Raw genomic sequence first — 22,767 nt, forward strand, 5'->3', positions numbered from 1 at the left:
TTTCTCTTAAAACACATTTTCAAGTCATAAAATGCATGAGTAGAATTTTAAATATTACTCCAAGCACTTCAGTTTCCTTCTACTAATGGAGATTATGCTGTTAATCCTATCGCATGTTAAATTTCCATCCATAATTGATAACTATTAGATGGTTAATCATTTTGAGTTTAGTGGATAAAATCTTACTTACACACAGAGCACATAACGCATATAAAGGCCAGTGAGAGGGTGATGTAAAGGAGAAACCAGCTAACTCATTCAAGCTTTACTTAAAACTTATTTACTCAAATCAATACAATGAGTGAGATAATTGTCTCATTAAGATCTAGAAATAGATGCCATTATTCAAAGAAAATTATCCATAAATCTCAGAAAAACCCAACCTGATTCCCTTGAGCAAGCAGCGTTTTCAGTCTGACTATTTCAGCTCGCAGCTCACGGATGAGTTTGACGTTAGCGTCCTCATTAATGGTAGGCTTGTTGATGATATTTTTGGCTCTATTTGCATAGCGAAGAGTACTTAGGGTTTCTCCATAATTGACATCAGCAGGTGAAATGGCTGTGAAGAATGAATTCAAAAAATAATTTATCTAGCTCTCTATGTTTCATTTAACACAAAGTTGGTTTGTAATTTAAAAGTCAGATTAACCCCAGGTCATTGCATAGACTAAATATTCATTGCCACAGTAATGAATATTAAAAATTATCTAGGATTTATAGTAAAGGTGTTCACTATACTAAATTAAATATCATTTTGCTCTTCTTAAGTATAAAATCAGCCATCTAACTAACTCTAAAATGAGATATGAGATACTCCACTGTAATTTAGGGAGTTTTCTCTATTAAAAATACTGGAAGAAAAGGATTTCAAGACTACAGTAGTCCCTGCCTCACCCATGGGGGTACGTCCCAAGACCCCCAGTGGATGCTGGAAACCACAGATAGTATCGAACCCTAATCAACTTCTTCAACTCAGCTGGAAATGTGGCAGCAGCTTCTTCACCAGCAGATGCAGCCTCGCCAGTAATTTGTCCATTTTTCAGTCCAAACTTATTCCTGAATCTGTGCACCCCTCCCTTATTTGCAGCAAATGGTTTGGTGTCACTTGTTTCAATGGACACTTTGCCGAAGTCTGTATATGTAGGCTCAAAGCTTTTTGGTGCAACATGTTGCCATCAATTGAAACATTTTCTGTTCATGGCTTCCACCCACAACTGTAATGCTTTTTCCATCTTAACTAAGTACTTATCACACTCTGTGACTGTAACTCTTACAGTTCGAGGTGTGACGGCAAAACTAGCACAAATTTCTTTTTCCTTCTTCAGAATTTCTATTAAATAGAAGATTTGCTTACTGTAGATCTTAGCAACTTCAGCATATATATTTTTTTCTTTCTTTATTAAGTCAAGAACTTTCAACTTTTCATTTGAAAGAAGCACTTTACAGCTTTTCTTTGGCATGTCTGAATTGCCAGTATCACTACTTTTGCATTTTGAGGCCATTATGTAAAATAAGGGTCACCTGAACACAAGCACTGCAATACCAGGACAGTGGATCTGATAACGAAGATGGCTACGAAGCGACTAATGGACAGGGAGCGTATAGAGCATGGATGTGCTGGACAGAAGGATGAGTCACACTGTGGGTGGGACTGAGCAGGATGGCGCAAGATTTCATCATGTTACTCGGAACAGTGCACAGTTTAAAACTTATGAATTGTTTATTTCTGAAATTTTCCATTTATTAATAATACTTTTGGACCAAAATTGACCACAGGTAACTAAATACACAGAAAGTAAAACTGCTGACTGGGGGGACTACTTTATTTGTATTTCTCAATATTAAGTCGAAATTCACCTATACAATCCCAGAGCACGAAAATTTTTGAAGAGTCAATAGATCAGTTGATTATTTACCCTTTAAAGCTTTGGTTAATCACACACCCGCACCACCACCACCACAAACTTTAGGGCTTAGGTGACTATACAACTGCATGTGGTGTGCACACCCCAGGGTAGATCCCTTGCCTAAGGAATGCATGGCATGGAGAGTAGACATGGAGACAGGGCAAGGGAAAAGAGAAAGGGGGAGGAAAAGTGAGGTTCGTAGGGGAAGAGCTTTTGGGTTCTCCTTAACAATTATGTTCTCTTTGTACATTTTTTCCTCTCTTCTGCTTCTTTCAGTTAATTAGTGAAAATATAGAAGTACATTACTGTTACCATTATTTGTTATATGCATTGGGGCTCTTCCCTCCCCTCCCAGTTCTTAATTTTAAATTCTGCATTTACTGCTTTCAAATATAAAACAAAGTTGGGAAATCTTTTCTTTACGTCCTTATGATGATTTTCTCCTATCAGTTAAAAGTTTCTATCATATACTTTGAGCAGAGAAAAGCTGAGAGTCATTCTGCATGTATCACAGCTGGCATAACCAAGAACATGGCAAATTTATAGAACTAGAAAGAGGGAAAAAGTTAGTAATATGATACTGCAGACCAGATCACAGGAAGTGGTTTTCTTCAAGACAGAAAGACTATTATTTTTTTAACATAAAATAGTGTTATTTCCCAATGAGACTCTTTAAAATTAAATATTTACAGTTAATTCACATGAAACACTATATGTTGAGGAAAAGAACTTAAAATTCTTACTGGCAATCATGATAGTTTTAGAGTTTCCTCCAAGGCTATCTTTTAACAACCAAGTCAAAACAGAATCTCTGTAAGGCACAAAAGCTTGCTTCTTCTTTACATGAGGATTTGCTGCATCCTGAGATAAATCAGCTGTAGAGAAAAGAAGAAACACAGGACCGAAAAAAAAAAAAATTACTAAAGTTGTTTTTTTATCCCCCCTCTAATTTGGCTTCGGAAAACCTTGAGGATATAACCTCAGTTTGTAAACATAAACATTTGTAAACATTAAACATAATTGCTGAGGGCACCACAAAGAATAAGAGGAGGCAGGAGACAAGTATAAACCTACCTAAGGCAGAAATGACATTTCCCAGAGTCACGAGGGATTTGTTAATATTCCCCCCTTCCTTCAGTCTAACCCCAGTGGCACCAGTGGCATCGGCTCGCTCACTTCCAGCAAGATCAACTAAGTGGATCTTACTCACAGTTTCACATGGCATTTCAGAATCAAATTTTGCCTGTAGTAAAACATAAAAGCAAAACTGAAGAAGTGTAAACAGTCCTGATGTTGTTTATGATACAAATTCTAATTATTTTCCACTCCTCACTGTGATCTCTCAGAGTAGGATTTTTGTTTTTGTTTTTTAATTGTGTTGTTTCATTGGCATTCTTAGTGATTATAAAAACTCCCAAAATTAAATTGAATATAATAGAACTACAGCATATGTGATTCTTAAACTTTCTGAAGAACTATTCCATTACTCAAATCACTCCGTCTTTTTCAACAAAGGCTTACAGAGTCTGACTGGGACGGAATAGGAACCTAGGCACAGAGAGGCAATCAGCAAAGGAAAATATAAATAAATAAATAATTAGTTTTGTTCTAATCTAGAAACTTCAGCATTCCAAGCACAATAGCTCTCCAAAGTATGATAAATATAGACAATTATGTAAAAGATCATTTGACCGTTATCCAATGCTAAAACATTTGTTCACAAATTATAAAAGACTGAAGAATCTTAAATACTATATCCCTTGATTCTGAATTCTACCAAAATCTTACTTTCCCAAAGACTTTTAACTACATTTACAGTCTGAACCAAAATGCCAAAAAGAAATTACCGTATTTCGATAGAAATGTAAGCCTATTAGGAACTGGGGAGGACCATAGTCATACTCTGCACTAACCAGAAAGCAGGAGAAAAACCAGTAGAGTAAATCAAAAGCAAAGGACTAACAAAAGGTAAAGATGTACAGAATTTATTGGGAGAGTTGTTCAATTGACCTCAGAGAACTTTTTTCATTTTCTTTGCTCTCTGATCGCCCTAGTTAATAAAATGCTATATCTTTGTATCTGAAGTGTTCAATGGTTAATATAGGCCAGGACACCCCCCCAAACTCCTAACACACTCTTAAGTTCTGGGAGGACCCCATATTTTTTGCGTTCCTGTGTTCTAGTAGCCTAGGTATTAAAATATTTAAACTCAACAATTTCCAGGCATATCCAAATGCCCTCCAACCCTTGATCAGAATGAATCCTTATATTTACTACTACTTTAAAATGTTCGTTTTCCTTTAATATGATTCCAATAATCACAATCAACGTTGTGGGTTGAGCTCCATGGAGTGATAATGTACAGCAGTGAGTTCCTCACCTTGGCCTCCAGCTGGCCTGACTTGAAATCCATTATCTCCCACAGAGCTTGCAACAATGAAAATTTTTGCTTAATTAAGCACAAAGCAAATTTTTTTATGTTCTGAACAAGGTGGAAGCCTGCTAAATATTTCTTAAGAGTACACATCAGGACATTTCAAATTACTGTGATTGTAACCACAGAGAAACTCAGCACACAGCACATGTTCAACTCTAATTAACAAGAAAATGACAGTCAGTCACCTTGGCCGGCTGCCGCTCCTGGTTCAACAATGATGGGTCCTCAGCTGGTGTTAATCAGCAAGTAAAGACCTCAGAGACACAGCCAAGCAGTCCCCACAGCTGCCCTTACCTGAGTGAACTTGATGGTGAAAATGGCATGAGACCTGCTACTGACGTCATTCATCCCAGTTGCTGCAGTGGTGCGATTGATATTTCCTGCATCCATAAGTTCTTCTACATCACCATAATTCTGTACTAAATGTTTGGATAAATCTGAGGGGGAAAAAAAAAGACGGAGTGAAGAAATCTTCACACATAGTAAATGGAATAGAAATTCACCTCTCTGAAATAAATACACAACTGAACAAATCTGTTGTTTGAAGATCTTAACTTATTCCTACAGTGGGGTAGTTTATAATACACTCGGGAGCTGGGCTGCCTGGGATCTAATCCCAACTCTGCTGCTTACTAGTGGACTTACATAGTTATAGCCAAGTCACATAGCCCACCACAATGCCTCAGTCACCTCATCTGATAATGCATGTCTGACACACAGGGATAAATGTTAGCCATTATCATCAACCTTAATAGCATTAGTCATAGCACACAGAAGGGAAATATAAACACTAACTTCATGCAAAACCCAAAAGCATTTTTAAAAATCCTCTTTAAAAACGTTTTATTTATTTTCTTGGGAACATTCATATGGTTCCAAAGGCAAATACTACAAAAGGTATACTGTGTAAAGGGTATACCACACCCCCTGTCCTATACCCATCCCCAAGTTCCCTTTCTGACAGGCAACCCAATGTAATCAATTCCTCCATACCCTTCTAGAAATAAACCATACATAGACAGACAATTACATATATAACAAAGACATCTTTTTTTCCTCTCTTACACAAACCATAGTTTTGCATCTTGCTTTTTTTCTATGTAGTAATACATTGAAGAATATTCTGCATCAGTTAAGGTGGGTCCTCATTCATTTTTATGGCTACAAAGCATTGAATTGTGCCATAACCAATTTAACCAGTCTCCTATTGAGATTATAGAGGTTGTTTACATTTTGTTTCCAATTACAAATAATGCTGCTATAAATAATCTTGTACACATAGGTCTTTTGAAATGTGTGTGAATATTTCTGCAGAATAAATTCTTAAGAGGTGGAATTGCCTGATCAAAGTACATTTGAAATTTTGATAGATACTGCAAAATTGTTCTCCATAAAAGGCAATTTACACCCAGCAGTAGTAACACATAAGACTGCCTGTCTCCCAACACTGTCATATCCGGCTTACTTGTATCTGCCAGAGACAGGTAATAAATGTTATCTTGAAGAATTTTTATTTTGCTTTTCTCTGACTATGAGTGAGGCTGAGCATTCTTTCCTTTATTTAAAAATCATCTGTGTTTCGATTTCTGCAAACAATTTATTCACATCCTTTGTTCATTTTTCTACTTGGTTGTTGAATCTGTCCTTATTGATTTATAGGAACTCTTTATACATTAGGGAAATTAGTCCTTTGTCTGAAACTTGAAATGAAAATATTTTCCCCATTTGTAAGTTGTCTCTTTACTTTGCTTATGGTATTTCTGCCAAATATAAAGTTTTATTTTCCTTAACTTCAAATTTAACACTTTTATTTCATGGTTTCTGAGTTGCCAATCAAAAAATTTTAAAGCCTTCTCCAAATTTACGGAAAAAATTAGTAACCCATATTCCCCCAATCTTTGAATAGCAGATTTATTAGAAACTAAATCCCTATATGTATCTACATCAGATTCTGGACGTTTTACCCTGTTTGATTATTCTGTCTCTTCATATAGCCACTTTTTAATATGTTTTAAAATCTGATGAAACAATTAAAGAGAAAACATGAGGGTACAGTTAGTATAAAAACTATTAACAATAAGAGCTATTCCATACACCACAAAACAAATACATTGCCACACACCTTACTTTGGGCATAAAAGGCAAAAGTTCAATCGAAAATTTAATAAAATGCAAATGAAGTCTTATTGGTGTACCTGATATCTGCAAGTAAAAAAGGATAAGGAAACAGGAACATCTTTAAACCCATGACCAGTTCTCAGCATTGCCTCCAATGAGACACACATGAAGGACCACAGACACAGGAAAGAAGGTTCCTGTGTGTGATTCCTACAGGCCAGCCATTACTCACCCATCTTATGCAAAATAAGTGAGAGTAGCTTCATTATAAGAAAATGCTTAAATCCAGCCTATTTTTAAAATAATTAGCAAGGCCCAGCCCTTTACCTTACCCATCATTACTTGTGACATTCCTCACAACTGACTGTGACACAACTATCACAACACAAATGCTGAGAACCATAGCAACAGGAAATTCTGTAAACGCTCTTCTCAAAAGGTAAGATTCTTAGAATTTCCTTATGGTCGTATTTTACCATTAGGGTTAGTAAAAATGTTCTGCTAAAATGCAATGCCATTTAAAAGAGACCGATTGTGGAGTTGCTTATCTTGCATTATAATATTGGAAAACGAACTGCCAAAGAGTTCTTACAGCCAGAGGAAATCCATGAGCAAACCCCTCAAAACAATTGAATGCGCAGTGAAGTATGAATTCATTAAATGAACATTATGTAAGTGATGGCACATGTCATTTTTTTACTATAATAAACTGGCAAAGTAAATTAAAATTTTTAAAGCTCACCATTATCCTATGGTTTTCATTGAAACCATTATTTTTGCACAAATTCCCAAGAAGAATAGGGCTATGAAATATTCACTCTTACCTTCAACATAAGGTCCTTCTTTTGGATGCTCACGGACTCTTAAATTGAAGGTTTTAGATGACTTCCGCCTAAGTAGATCTCTCACACGTTCATTATAAATCTCTAAGTAGCTAAAAATGTTAAATAGAACTGAATTCAGAAAAATGATTTCAGATATCAATAACAACAATACTAGCAGCAACATGCATTTGTGGGTGGCAACTATACATCAGGTACTATGCTAAGCACTCCATGTGGATTATTTCATTTAATCCCTACAGTAACCCATAGGTAGGTACTACTATTATCCCCACTTTACAGGTTAGACAGTGAAGATTTAGGGTGATTGAAAGAACCTGTCCAACGCCACACAGCCACTGAGAGGTCAAGCAGCCATGAGAACCCTTGATTGCTATGTCTGCCCTCAACACCACTGACGAGTGGTTCCCAGAAAGGTTTAATTTCAAGAAGGGAAAAACACCTCAACCCTGCAGACTTATTTAAAGATTAGATTTATAGTGATCCTACCAACATAAATAACACAAGCCTTATTTAGCTAAAAGAATAAGGCAAGTGAATTGGGTATACATTTAAAAGTCAAAAAGCTTACTACATTAAAGCAAAGCGTCCAACATTAGTGTTTCTGACCAAACTGGGTTATTTCCACCAGCCTCCCAAATCCGAATCCAAAGTGTACCCAAGAAAGTCATTGAAAATAAAAGCGTTGTGAGCTTTATTTCCAATTATCATAGTACAGGAGGGGAAAAGGCAAACTCTCCCTTTAGGAACCCAAAGGCTTTATCCATTCCTTGTGCCTACATACAAAATTTAATTTAATGGATAATTTAATCCAATAGATTCCTTGTATCCATTCCAGCCACGCTCACACTCACTCAGGCCACGGGCCCTACCTGACTTCAGTTCGAAAAGATGCTTCATCCCATCTGGTGGTTTCATTTATCCGACTGAAAAGCCCTTCACAGATCCGAGGTATTAAGCCAGAATCGCCCTGAGATGGGAAGAAGGAATGGCAACAGGTATCACTTGAAATAAAAGCTTCTGGTGATTCAGTTTACAATTTGTTGGAGTGGACTTAAGACTCATGGGGTCTGCATGCCAACCCCAGGTCTACCATCCAGGGCCCCAGACACACCACTTACCCTTCCAGAATTGCATCCTAGTCTCTGAAATGAGAGAATTGAGTTTTCTAATTTCTACATGCTGAGAAATATATATGTTTATTATATTACGGTGATATACAGTCATCAGCTGTTAATCAGTTAAATAATAGTTTGCAAACATTAGAAAACTCACTCTCTTTCACACAAGACGGTCTACAGCTATAGAATAAATGTTAAAAATCTGATCTGGTCAAATGACCAGAGAAGGTGAAATATACACTAAGCACAAAAGAAACACTAATGAAACCTCAGTAAGTCCTCAAAATAGCTCATCATTGTCTTAAAACTTAGGTGATAGGACCACATTAAAGCATGTAGGATATCACTCCTTTGATGCACTAATATCTACACAGGACTTCCTAGACAGGAAGATTTTAATATATTATATTACTTATATAATGTGGGCATAACCAATAATTTTCATGTTTCCGCCAGCATGAACAAGTTGATGAACCTCAGAATGATACTAAAGATGAGGCAAAATGTTCTTGTTAAGAAACCAAAACTTCAGAGCTTCAGTGTTTTCTTGTGAAGCACATCCCTACCTTCACTTAACCGGAAAAAAAAAAAAAATCAACACAGCTTTAAGAGATTTTTTTTTTACTTATACCATTAAATCAGCACCAATTCTTATCAAGGATAAATGGGCCTTTCATCATATTTGTTGTTCTTATTTTTTTTAATATTTTTTAAGTACCCAAACAGTACTCAATTGTAAGGTCAGAGTAATCAGTTGTAATTTAGGAGTGCTTTATAAATGTTTAACTTACATAAAATAGCTACTAGGGAATCAGCATGTAAATTTTATTTTTACAGAAGGCTTTTTTTTTCAAAGGCACAGTAAGAGAGTAGGAAGAGAGAAGTAGTGATAAAAGGAAATGCATCTATTTATTCTTCCCTATTTACTCCTCCGTACTTTTCAGCACTGAGGACTCTCCGCACAGCATCTATTTACTGATGTTAAGGAAAAGCCTGGATTTAGAAGCCAGGAAGCATGCACAGAAATACTTCCATCTGGAACGACCAATCCTCCTGTGCTGCACTCTTTCCACGCACCACCAAACCTTTGTGCTCCACCACCACTGTGCTCACCAGCAAGAAGCTCTCAAATCCTCCACTATCTCCACATCTAGAACATGCTACAGGTCAAAGAGTCAGTGAAGAGTTTTCACGACTGCACAAGAAAAGTAAAACACACAAGCACCTTCTAGATCTGGAGAAAACACAGATGAGATAAAGTTCCTGCAATAATGTCTAGTTTTCACTCTTCCACATTTTGGGACAAGTATAAGTTTGTTAATTTATATAGCATAACTACTAAACTTTACATACATACTATGTTTATAACTGCATAGATTTTATATAAACTTTAATTCTAACCCTTTTAATGTATTTGTTGGATTTATTTGGTACCTTTCTACCAAAGATTTTGATTTTTTTTTTACATTTTTCTTGGGGAAAAATGTTTTGAATAATTTAAAAAAGAACAGAGTTCAGTAATTTTATTCAAACTGTTGTGTTGGCAGGAAAGAAGAATAAATTACTTGTGGGCCCAGCATACTTTTTTGATAAGATTATAAAGCCTTCAAAAATGGAAAATGAACTGAGACTTGCATCCATTATTCATGGTTATAAACTTAAAACTGTTTCTAATTTAAAATCTCTCAAAGGAAATTTAGTCCAACTTATTACTGAGTTTTATCTTATTGCTAAAGAATGATCACAACATGAAAAGCAAGTTAGCACAGACCAAGGAGATAAAAGAGACAATTCTATCAGTCCAAAGAGAGATAATGAAAAATTTTCTTCCCACACAGTGTAAACAACGTACAGAATTTCCCATCATAGTGTATGACTTTCCCGATCCAGTTTGCCCATATGCAAAGACACAAGCATTATAACCTTCAAATGCAGATTTCACGACATCTGTGCCAAGGGTTTTGAAAACCTGAAAGCCAAAAAAAAAACACAAAAGATACAATTACCATGGATTTTAATAAAAGCCCCTTCATTATTGACAATATTCTTGAATGTCATTTTCATCTCATAAGGATTACACGATATAAATAAATCACAGCGGAACTATTAACAACAGAATATATGTGTGTACCTCAGTTTTTAATCCAAAGGAAACTTTCTAAGGAAAAAGCAACCCCGTTCTTTTTCCGACTTACATTAACAAAAAAGTTCCTGAAATATAAAAATGTAAACAAGGCAAAGTGACAATCATATCTACAAGCAGAGATGATTTTTAAATATGATGATTTACCATTTCAAAGTTAAATCAACTTACAAAGGTATTCATTCTATCAGAGCTTCCAAAAACTAAATATTCAATACCTGAAAGTCACAGCAGCCAAAAGTTATTGCCCAAACCATGCCACATCAATGCCATCATTTTAAGGGTCCAGTTATCCATGAAAACAAGGCTCTGGAGGTTTGGACAGAGCTGACTGATGGTGGGTATGGATGAGGGGGAATGGCTGTGCTCCCCTTGAGTCAGAGTTCAGATACTTTTTCCCCATTGGGTATTTGCCCAGGATGGAGAGGGCTGGAAGATGAGCTGTGTGGAGACTGGGGTTACATCTACAAGGGCCTCAGCCCATGCCTGCGGTCCCACATAGGTGCAAAGGGTCGCTCTAGGGAATGAAAGGGGGTGAAGGACAAATACTTCACCTAGACAATACAGATGAGGCAAATCAAGATGCCTGGTCATCCTAGTTACACCCCGTTGGGAAGGAGACCAACCAAAGCTTTCCAAACCCCCACAACCCTTCATGCTGCCCCTGTCCTCTCGGACTGGCACACTAAAAGCACATAAAACATCGCCTTGCTTTAAAAACAAGGCACATCAGCAGCTAAAGAGATATCGAAGCGAGGGAGTGTGATCAGGCTTTCAGTCAGAGCCAGGAAAAGTGAGGCACTGCTCTGTAGAATCACCAGAGTCCAAGATGGGAGCTTCATCAACGCCTCAGGAGTGTCTGAGTGACGCCAGGTCAGCAGGGGCCTAGGCCTTCTGGCCAGAACATCCAGCCCTTAGACAGGGCTGTTAAACACCGGCCATATTGATCTCTGCTCCACATAAACCATCCCTGCTAATAACACAGCCTGTCATCCAAGGATAAGATAAAAATACAGTCAACTGGACTTCAGCTTTCTTCAGGCACCATCTTCCCACCACCTTGTTTGGAATTTGTTTCCTTAGTCTTGTTAGTCAAAGATTTACAAACTGTCATTTCAATGGAGTCACCTCCACAAATGACCAGTCGCATTTATTTTGAGTTAAGTTTTATCCATTTCAGCTTTTGGGAGCTGATATTTTCTAATCTTATTATCAAATTCTGATGGCTTACTCAATTCTCAACTGCAATAGCAGCTCACATAGTGTTCATGCATTAGTCCTCATAAAAATGATACAGGGTGAGCAGTGTCGCTAGGTCCATTTTCCAGGGGGAGAGGTTAGGTCACCGGGCATGCACAGTGAGTGGCAGATTTGGGATTTGCACCCAGGACCTTCTGACCCAAAAGCCTGTGTTTCTAAAGGACTCACAGCCATGAGTCCCCCAGCACTCGGCCGTGTGTTCCTCATAGCCATGTGTCCCCCAAGAGGCCCCCACCCGATCTAGAAGGACCTCCCCCAAAAACACTTCTGTGAAGAAGCAGAAGCCAGGAATCTCAGGGAGACTCAGGGCTCCAGACCACTCATTTGAGTTCGTTTTCACCACTGTATATGGAATATGAGGAAAAATTCAAACTATTTCTTCAATTCTCTCTCATTGAATAAAAGGCATTAAACAAAAGGCATCGTTTTTACCATTTCATAGGGTGTCACCCTATAGGAAGAACAGCCTTCCACAAACTTCCCAAAGAGTAAAGATCGCTCATACTTTTGTCTGGGGCTAAAACAAAGTCATGGAAAATACCATATTTAAATCAAACCCAAAAGTTTTCAAAATGAAATTCTTCCCTCGGGTTAAAATCCATACCCACTATTTCACTACTACTCTATTTTCCAGCAAACTAACTCAGCTGGCATCTCTGACAGACTCAGGGGGCCCAGGGCGAGGCTGAGGCTGGTTTACATGACTGCAAAACAGGGCTAGAAAATGTAGGTGCAGAGGTGCTGAGACCCAGGTCTGGCTCAGTCTCAGTTTCAAGTAACCCACCCGAAGTCGGCTGGGACTCAAAGAAGCAGAGGACACTGTCCATATCTCAGGGGTTCTTGGCAAGGAAAATAGGCTATCCCACCGCAGCTCCCACAAAGCCGTTATCTATCAAACAGGGTAAGGAAGGAAGGGCTGCTTTATGAAACTAATGACCTGCTCTCCCCACTGGCACCAAACCCACTGAGATCCTCACCTGTCCAGGTCACCTTGCTGCGCAGACTTTAAAGCTGATTTCCAGAGTAATCCAAGGTATCATTTGGTCTCACTTGAGGGGAACTGCCCACAAGAGGGCACTGTTAAAACAAGACTCCTCTCCAGCTGGTCTACTGGGAGGTTTTCGGTTTCAAGTTTCTCCAGGGTTGAATCAAGAAACAGGTTGTGTGAGATCAAAGTCTCCCTTTCAAGTTTTCAAGAACCACTAAGAAAATTAGACCTTATTTAATAATGGTCTTTAATTTACATGAATATAGATTTAAAATGCTCACTGGTCTTTTTTTCTAAATCTAAAATTCATTTGGAAGGCAGAAATAATGGTCATCTTACTTGGTATTTGTTAAACATTTAGGGAAATTTGACTTGAACTACAGTATTAGGCATGACATATTTTCTCAAGATGCTTTTATATTCAAACGAAAGAAGAAGAGGAGGAGGAGGAAGGGGAAGGAGAAGAAGACGTCATGCTAAGTTTGCATCTTTCCTGTTTATAGTAGGGATACAACCTGTCAGCTTAATTCCTGTGCTGAATACGACAGCATGAAACATTAGTCAATATTCGAAATTGAAGCCCCTTTTAGTAACAACAGCTATTAAAATTAGAGATGAGAGAAAATTAGGTTTTCTTTAATAGAGTGTTTAAAAAATAGGTATTTTCCTGTATCTATGCTGGTTTGATTAGCACATAGTTGTACTAGGAAATGGTGTTTACTACCATATCTCAAGGCTTTTTTAATCTTGTAATTTATGGAACAATCTCAGGTTATTTATAGAGTCAAAGAACCCAAAGCATCTGAGAAATGCTGCTTATACCTGAAGCATGGAAATTATCCTTAACAATTGAAAGATTTCACAATCTAAAACTATTTTTAAGATCTGGGCATTTATTTTTAACTTCCAAAAGAGCTAAACTCGTTAGTGCTTCCCTGATCTTTATTCCTGCAGAACCCAGGAAATGTCACCTGTTCCCATAAGTTAACCACCATCCATAAACAAGTTCTTCCAATCAGCAAACATTAACTGAGTGCTGCCTGTGTGCTGTCACACGCCTCTACTCTGTCCCTGGGCTTTCCCTCAACACAGCCTTCTATTCCCAAAAGGCCTCAAATTCAGGTTAAATAAGGGGGCAATCCAGCCACTCGTTAGTTAAGTTAGAAGGGGAGAACTTCATGGCTCTTCATTCATCCTCTGTTGAAGACATTCTAAAGACTGTATAATGAACTGGCTTTTCCCTTAACAAAATCCCTTATACCAGCCACTTCATTCCCATTCCTATATTAAAGCCAAAATTTGGATTCCAATATCTATCTATAACATTCCTCACCAGACTCCTAGCTACCAACATTGATTAATCCAGTTAGTCAACACCAAAGTCATCTTCACTCACTCACTCGTTCATTTATTCATTCATTCAACAGGGCTGCCCTATCTGTCATTCAGAACACACCAATCCTTTTCTCATAGCCCTAAGACCTTCCAGTAGCATCTCCACTACCCTACCCATCAGTCCCAGGACCTCAGCTCTACAACTATTACGTCGATTGTGTCTATGGACTTGAGCAAGTTACCTGAGCTCACTGAGTCTCTTCAATAAAGAAAAATGGAGCTAATGTTGACCTTCTCTTGGTCCTTGTGAGGATTAACAGAGAGAGCGTACACGAGCACCAAGCAGGGTTTCTGACACCAATGCAAACTCCAGCAACACTGGTTCATCTTTCTTCACACAGCCCCTTCTTCATACCAGGCACTTCATCTCTCTTTACAGCTCTGATTCTGATTGCTCTTGTCTTTTCTGTTTCTCCCTGATGTTGAATCAACATCTTCTGGATACAATCACCCCAGTCCTCTCCTTTGAACAACTTCTCTATGTTCACAACCTACCTTAACTCCAACATTGCCTCAGAAAGTCAATCTCCATCACAATCCATTTCTAAACCAACTAAATTTGTCAAGTGTTGGGGTATATGCAAATAACCTGGGGATCATGCGAAAACATGCAGTTTCTGATTTAGCAGGCCTGGGACAGGTCCTGAGATTTTGCATTTCTAACATGTTCCCAGGTAACGCCAGTGATTCTGGTGCATGGACACATCAAATTTCAAGAAACCAGACAAGAACGCCATTTCAAGTGGCCACTGCACAGGCTGGACAGGAATTCTTAGCCTTGTTTTAACACATGGAGACCTGAAGTAATGTAGCTAAAGAAGCAGTTAACTAGCCAGGAAGAGGCCCAGCCATGAAATCCATGTTCTTCCCACACACACACTGGTGCTTCCCATAACCCAGCTCTGCTCAAACACCCTCCTTGACCCACCCAGGGAAACACCCTTGTCGTTCTGCTCACATGAAATGTCAACATGCAATGGTCTCCCGGGGGATCTTGGAGTCTTTTTTTATCTGCCTGTGTCATGTCTACATTTTAGACCATAAAAGCCTACAGCACAGGTTTCTTGGACAAATTCCATATTCACTCTAATTTTTAGAAAGATTCTGGATAAACAGTCCTTTCTTGCTAGAATCTTTCTTTCTAGAATCATAATGATCCATCCAGCAGGGGACATGTGACTTGGGATTAAAATCTACCTTCCAGAGCTCTGCATTGTAGCAAGAACCAAGACTAAGTGGTTTATTTGCCAAGATTAGCAGCAAACAGCCCCCCAAAAATGTTTTATTTGCAGATCTCCTGCAAAACAGTAGTTTTGAAATAAAAGTTAAGAAATAAAAAAGGTTCTGAAATAAAAGTTAATGGTCATCAGGCTTATGGGTTAAAGACAATCATTTTGGGGGGGATTTGATTCTTCTCAGGCTTAAGACAAATGGTGCTAATTTACCAAAGATTAATTTTATATAAATTATACTCAGAAAAAAAACAACAGTAAGCTGTTTTAAGAGTTTTAGGGTAGGCATGTTTTTCTCAATATGAAAATAAACCAAAGTAAAGATTTTGAAAATGTCTTACTGTTTCTTGTGAAACATAATCTGGACTTTTTGTATCAGCAGAATAAAAAGAAAAGTCGTAAGTGAAGGTCTTGGTCCGTTCTCTTCCTGAGTCCCCCGTCCCTCCTTCTGGTATCTGGATAGAGATGATTATGATAAAAAGAAAATAATAATAAAGTAAGAGTACTCTCAGTTAACAAGTGAACCAATTAAAAAAATTATCTTCATAAAAAATATGCAATGATCACCATTTTTCATATTTATATCCTAAGAAGCAATTAATTCTTCCTGAACCCCCCACCCCCAGCAAAATAAATAAATAAATAAACCTCAAGTCCTCCCAGCAATCCACGGCCACTCTATGATACAACCCAATACTCTTTCTTGGACTTTTTATCATGATTACCTTATATGAACCCAGCACTTCAGCCAGACTTGATTTTTGCCCACCTTCAATGCTTTTTACTGTTCTCTCCACCCGAAACCACCAGAGCTGGGTCTGCACAAGGCCAGGGGGTGCTATTCATATAGTTTATGATGTGACTGGAACTCCCTAGACTTGTGTGATTTTGTGGCCCCACTGAAAACTATAGGTCAGATGCTTCCTCTTAGATGAAGCTTCCCTTGGGCACTCCATCCAGAAGTAACTCCTCCCACCTCTGAGAGACTAGACTCTCCCAACACATAGCACCTTATTGCAGATGTTTGCAAATATATTGTCCACCTGGCTCTGTTACCTAAACTGAACCAAAAAACATGTTTAAAAATCTTCAAATTCCACCAAAGCCTCACACAGCTCCCTGGACATATGCTGAACAAATCCAATGAGCATCATGTTTTCCCAACACAATTCAGATACTATAAAGAAAAAATATTAAGGTTCTTATTATTAAAATGTTAAAAATCTGGGCGTCTTTTGTGGTTACATCAGTTGAGGAAACGTTTGTAAAACTCAAAAAGCAACAAAATAATCAAGGAAAACAGATTCCATTATGCATAAAGAAAGGAGACTCATCCAAGGCCAGGGTCTCTCACTGTTTCAGTAAATGCAATTTTTTAATGATTAAACTTTTACCACAGCACTGTGCACATACAAAGATACATGAAGCAAAGGAAAGGCAATTAACAGCAGGGAAGGGACAAGTGGTGACTGGTAGACATGTGAGAAGATATTGGAGGTCAAAGGAGGGAAAGCTAAGTGTGGGCCAGAGAGAAGATACAAGGATTGTGGTCAGTGGAGAAAGAAAGACATTCCACTGGAGAATGCCTCAGGCAAAGGACACCAGAGCCTCAAGGGAGGACTATCAAATTATCCAGTGCACAGCCCAACTGCAGGATAGGGGCATTCCCCAGCTTCTACCACTGGAGATCAAGTTGTACTACTTTGAAATTAGATTTCAAAGTGTCCAGTCCCTTGAGCCACAAATTAAGAGAAATCCAACTTGAGGATGACCTGCTGCTGGCCACGAAGCAGCAGGCCTCAGAAATGCAGATCTCTAAGTTTATGACATATGTCAGGAGAAAGGGGTTGAGTCTATAAAGCACACGATTTCTTTATTATTAATTTTACACCCTCATTTCCTCCCTAAGTGAAAAGTATTCAGGGTCCTTAACAAATTCACTGACAAAGAAACAATTAGGATATTTTAAGTGCAAATGGAAGAACTTGCTAACTTAGAAAATTTTTCATTTTGTTTTTTCAGAAAAAAAAAAAAGTGTTTTTTCATCTTTTACCCCTGAGCTCCTCTTACAAAGTTTATAAAACATGATTGTTTTCATTAAAAATGAAAACAAATCTAGGGCCAAAGCTTATTTAATGATTCACAAAATGCAGTCAACTGCCAGGCTAAGAGTCCACCACAGGATACAGGATAAAAATGCTTAGGTCTGGACTAAGCGATGAGCTCACACACCAGGGTTACAGCTCTGATCTGGTTTTCAGATCAGATGCAACCAGGGATGGGAGAGGAAGCAGAGGGTCAACCCTCTTGCTTCATGACTGAGCCCAAGCCAAGAGCAAGTCGATATGGCTAATGGAACTGAGGAGTGGCTCATTTCAAGTAGCAGTGCTGCAAGGGCAGAAGCATTTTTATTTATCCAAGCAATTCTGATAATAAAACAAACATGGGGGCTCATGGACCAGGAGCAAGGCCAGGTTGCTACTTACCTTTAAGTTTGTGATTGTTGTTTTGCTTTTCTCCATTTGAATAATGAATTTGGCTTCCAGGTCCTTTTCCCTGAAACACAAATAATTCTGTTTGGTTAGAAAAGAAAAGATTGTTTAAAACATTTTGTATTTACTGTTTACATATGGGAGTTTGTTTTTAAATGGCATCTGAAGCACAATCCCTGATATGACTCCCCCTAAATCCTTACTAACATAAACATGCAGACACACAAAATAGAAGTCACCATTAAAAACTAAGACTGACAAATAACGTGTTGTCAAAACCTAGAAGAATTTCTAACTGTAAGCCAAAAGAAGTATAAATGAAATGACAGAAAACATGGAGATGTTGAAACATGGAGAGAATCATGATAAAAGCAGCCCCACCCAACAAGTTACAAAAAGAAAGACTGCATCCCTTCACCCAGGATGAGCTAAAAGATAAACTGGAACGAGTGGTCACAACCCGGTGCTGCTTCTAGAATCAGCCAGGGCACTGCTCCCTCATCCCCCCCTTCTTTCTATTTCCAGTCAGAACAGGAAGTCAAGAGAACTCCTGAAAAGTATAGTTCTCTAGGATAAATGACCATATATCTACACAATTGAGTGTGACATAACTGAAAAAGAAACGAAGATCTCTACATGCTGCTATGGAAGCCAGGATCTACTGTTAAGTGGAGAACGCAGGTGGGGAAAAATATACACAGAATGCTACCATTTATATTTAAAGATAAGAAGGGATAACCTGAGTATTTTTCAAAAAGATACCTATAGAGAAAGAAGAAAATGGAGTGGAAGGAACAAGGATAGAAAATTAGATTTCTTAAAAAAAAAAAAAATACCATCATCTGTGATGAGGCAGGAAAAGAGTTAATAAAAGTGAGCCTGAAAGGGGACTGCCCAGGCCTGCATCCCCTCCCCAGGGACCACCCAGGCTCATCCCCTAGAGAAAGAGGAGATAAGACCCTAACCAGAGTGGTTTAGTTTTAATGCCAGCGCAATCTGCTGGAGTCTGCCTATTGTTTGAACTCCAGCCTCATTATAATTCAATTAAAATAAAATGAACATTATGGCTTGCCCCCCGGGGCCCCCAGGGGATTTTCTGTGTGCATTCTAAGAATATGTGCAGAAAAAAACTAGTTATATAACTACCATATGTCAATCAAATGGCCTCAGTCTATGGATCGAATGTCCTGAGTTTGGATGTCACATCTTCCGCTGTAAGAACATTTACGTACCCTTCCTTTCTTATATAAGAAAAACCTAACCTGAAGTTAGGTACAGTTGTCTGCTCAAGGCTTTGCCCCGAACATCTTCTCTGCCAGCGCCTTTCTTCTTCAATAAACTTTCTACCTTCTATTCCTTTTGAGTCTTGTGAATGCTTTCACATTCTGTAAACGGCCAGCAGTATCCAAAGACAAAACATTTGGTGCAGACTCTACCTCCTCCTCCCTCCCTCAGGAGCCTCTCACAGAAGGGTGTTAGACCGTCCCACTCCCTTCGCTCCCTGTCTCCTTTACTTTCGATTTCTGATTTCTACGAGGCAACTCCAGTGTTCTAGCTGGGGCATCAGTCGGTAAGTGGATATGCCTGGGGACATCCGTGGGGCATCAGAAATTCCACAGATTGGGTCCATGACGCCTGAACTTAGTAGTGCTGGGGACGCCCTCATAGGTCAGTCTCACACTCTCTCAAGCTCTGACATACCAGGTAATGAGTACACTAATTCTGTAACTCCCGAGTTAGAGACTCCTCAAGAAATGGCGGAGAATTAGGGGGACACCAGCTATCATGAACCACCACTCCTGCAGCCACAGGAAGTAGCCCCTCTATTGACAAGCCGGGAACTTGTCAAACCAGGAAGCACAGTGGAGCTCCCTTGTCTCTGCCATCGGAGCCTCTCTTAGGCTAATGTTTGGCACCAGTTCTGGGCTTATATGCTGTCTGGGCTTCGTGCCAATCTGGGGCCTCTCTGAGGCCAATCTGCAGTGTCAGGTTGGTTAGAGACCGGGTTTTAACCCCAAGCTCCTCATTTCAGGAAGATTTAGTTCTGTAAGTACCCATCTAGTTTTTATTTTGTTTACCTCTAGTCTGTCCTTTCCCTTTTTTCCCTCATACTCCATTTCCCTTTTCTATTTGTATCTTAAACTACAAATAGGAGGCTCTATATCTATACCATTTGAGAGCCCCCTAGGTCATATATTAGCAAACTGGTCAACTTACAATTATAAGCCAATGATGTTTTATTGTAACACTGCTTGGCCCATATATGTTCTAAATTCTAAAGAAAGGGTAGGTAAATTTTCTTACAGCAGGACACGTGATGTCCAAATGTATGACATTTGACATATAGACTGAGGTCATTTGATTGACATATGTTGGTTATGTAACTAGTTTATTTCTGCACATGTTCTTACCCATAATGCATACAGAAAAACCCATGGTGGAGGTGGGGGCAAGCCATAATATCCATTTTAATTTAATTGTATTATAATGAGGATGGAGTTCAAACAACAGGCAGGTTCCAGCAGTCTGGCAAGCCTTAAAACTAGATCATTCGGTTAGGGTCTTATCTCTTTTTCAGGGTGTTGGGACAGCTTACTTTATCTCTAGGGGATGAGCCAGGGCAGTGCCTGGGGAAGGGATGCAGGTCTGGGCAGTCCCCCTTTGGGCTCACTTTTATTAACGCTTTTTCTGCCTCATCAATCTGTAAATCAATTTTAGAATAATGAAAATAATTTACACAAAAATGAAACAATGTATTTTAAATTAACCTAAAACACAAAAGTTGAAGCAAATAAACCTAACTGTGCACTGCACAGTGCAAAACAATGTCAATTATGACTATATGGAGAAATTTGACTGTATAATGTAGTAGGACGTAGCCCAAGGAGAGAGAACTATAAAGAAATCTTAAAACATTTTTGGTAATCATATTTTTGGTGATAAAGTATCATAATTCTGAGATGTTTGTGTATTGTAGAATAATACATGAATAATTATGTCGGTGCCACTGAGAACCAAGGTTTTTGGTTGAAAGGAGATACACACATAAAATTCATGAGGTTAAGTAAAAACTCCATAAAGTGCTGAATCTGAATAGGAAAAACTAGCATGAACTTTACCTAAAATTGACAGTGTCCAGGCAATAATGAAAGCCAGCTGCCATGTAGTTGAGAAGCCCTCTGGAGAGACCTAGGTCTGGAGGAACTGACGCCTGCCCGCAGCCACGTGGGAGAGCACCCTACCCAGGTCACACCAGGAGATGACTGTGGAGCATGCTGACACCTAGAGTGCAGCCTTGGGAGAGACCCTGAGTGGGAGGACCCAGCTAAAGTGCCCCCCAGATTTCTGTCCCACAGAAACTGTGAGATAATAAATTCTGTTTTAAGCCCCTAAATTTGGGGATAATTTGTCACATAGTAAGAATTAAATGATACAAGGGTCATGTCAAAAGTACCGAGGAATCAACCTAAGTTCCTACTGACCAAATCGAGTATCAAAAAGAGTAATAACCACGGACTAAAAACACATAGACTATGCATGTTTATGAACTCATAATTTAAAAATAAAACCTGGATGGTCCCCTTTGAAGGATCAAAAGAATTTCCTCATTATATCTTGAAAGATATTAGATAAAGGGAAAGAATCAAGCATTTCCCCTACATTTCCTAAACAATCTGCACTCCAGGGTAACCAAATAATTGTCACAGTTGTCCAGAGGAAGTCTCTCTTATCAAGGTTTTCCAGCTAATAAATGAAGATGGAATGAAAGAATTAGAATATCATCATTTTGCAATCCCTGGTGAATTAATGGCTAACTACAGCCACTAAGAGACAATCCAACATGTTGCACCTTCAAACTGAAGGACCAACCCACTGCTACAGGAGTCTTGACCCTCACTTAATGACCAGGAAATACAGGGGGAACACAACCAACAGTGCCAGAGAGGCGACCAGCACAATCCAGCCTCTGGGAAAGCTGACAGATAAATTATCCAGTTTCTTCAATAACAATGATAACAAACTGCAAGGAATATAAGGATAGAAGGGTAACTTACTGATTAAAAAAGGCTTAAAAGATATAACCAAATGGATCTCAACTCAAAAAGAAAAAGCATGTTTTTTAATTATAAGATATGTAGGGAAATGGTAACTAGATATTTGATGATATTAAGGAATTATTATTACTATTTTAGGTGTGACAATGGTATCATGATAATTAGAAAAGGTCTTAACCTTTTAGAGATACATACTGAAATATTTACAAATGAAATGATATAACATCTGGGATTTACTTTAAGATAATCCAGGGGTGGGGGAACCAGGTGGGGATAGCATCTGGCCACCTCAGGATGAACATACAGAACACCTAAACCCAATGAACATGTAGTAGACATTAGTCAAGAACTACAATAGATTCACACAGAATCCATTTATTGTATTTTGCCGTGTATAATGTGCTCCAGTGCAAAATGTGCATCCACATTTTTAGCCCAAACTTTCAGGGGGAAAAATACTCCGTTTTAATTTTTAATTCAAAATTGTAGGTACTTGTTTTTTGTATCATAAAGGAATTTTAGGGGGGCGGCCAGATGGCTCAGTTGGTTAGAGCGCGAGCTCTTAACAACAGGGTGGCCGGTTCAATTCCCACATGGGCCAATGAGCTGCGCCCCCTGTAACTAACACTGAAAACGGTGACTGGACTTAGAGCTGAGCTGTGTCCTCCACAACTAGATTAAAGGACAACAACATGACTTGGAGCTTATAGATCCTGGAAAAAACACACTGTTACCCAATATAATGAGAAAAAAAAAAAAAAAAAGGAATGTTAGCAT

At 38.6% G+C, this 22,767-nt stretch overlaps 1 protein-coding gene across 8 annotated transcripts in view; it reads right to left on the bottom strand.

The window, feature by feature from the left end:
• The window catches only part of KIF16B (kinesin family member 16B), a 293,589-nt gene that overhangs the window by 232,803 nt on the left and 38,019 nt on the right, over positions 1-22,767 (bottom strand). For 7 of the 8 annotated variants that reach the window (XR_002136070.2, XM_019714654.2, XM_019714650.2 and 4 more), the window contains exons 2-10: positions 17,930-17,999; positions 15,785-15,898; positions 10,278-10,394; positions 8,177-8,274; positions 7,287-7,396; positions 4,639-4,781; positions 2,982-3,150; positions 2,651-2,782; positions 384-559 (exon numbers count right to left, since the gene is read on the bottom strand). Coding sequence is in view for 7 of the 8 variants with exons in the window: in XM_019714654.2 (XP_019570213.2) it covers positions 384-559; positions 2,651-2,782; positions 2,982-3,150; positions 4,639-4,781; positions 7,287-7,396; positions 8,177-8,274; positions 10,278-10,394; positions 15,785-15,898; positions 17,930-17,999 (1,129 nt within the window). In the remaining variant the exon portion in view is untranslated. Of the gene's footprint in view, positions 1-383; positions 560-2,650; positions 2,783-2,981; positions 3,151-4,638; positions 4,782-7,286; positions 7,397-8,176; positions 8,275-10,277; positions 10,395-15,784; positions 15,899-17,929; positions 18,000-22,767 lie in introns of those variants that run through there. The other variant, XM_074318293.1, reaches the window with a different exon arrangement.

This window comes from Rhinolophus sinicus, linkage group LG13 (assembly GCF_036562045.2).
Source record: "Rhinolophus sinicus isolate RSC01 linkage group LG13, ASM3656204v1, whole genome shotgun sequence".
Taxonomy (NCBI): Eukaryota; Metazoa; Chordata; class Mammalia; order Chiroptera; family Rhinolophidae; genus Rhinolophus; species Rhinolophus sinicus.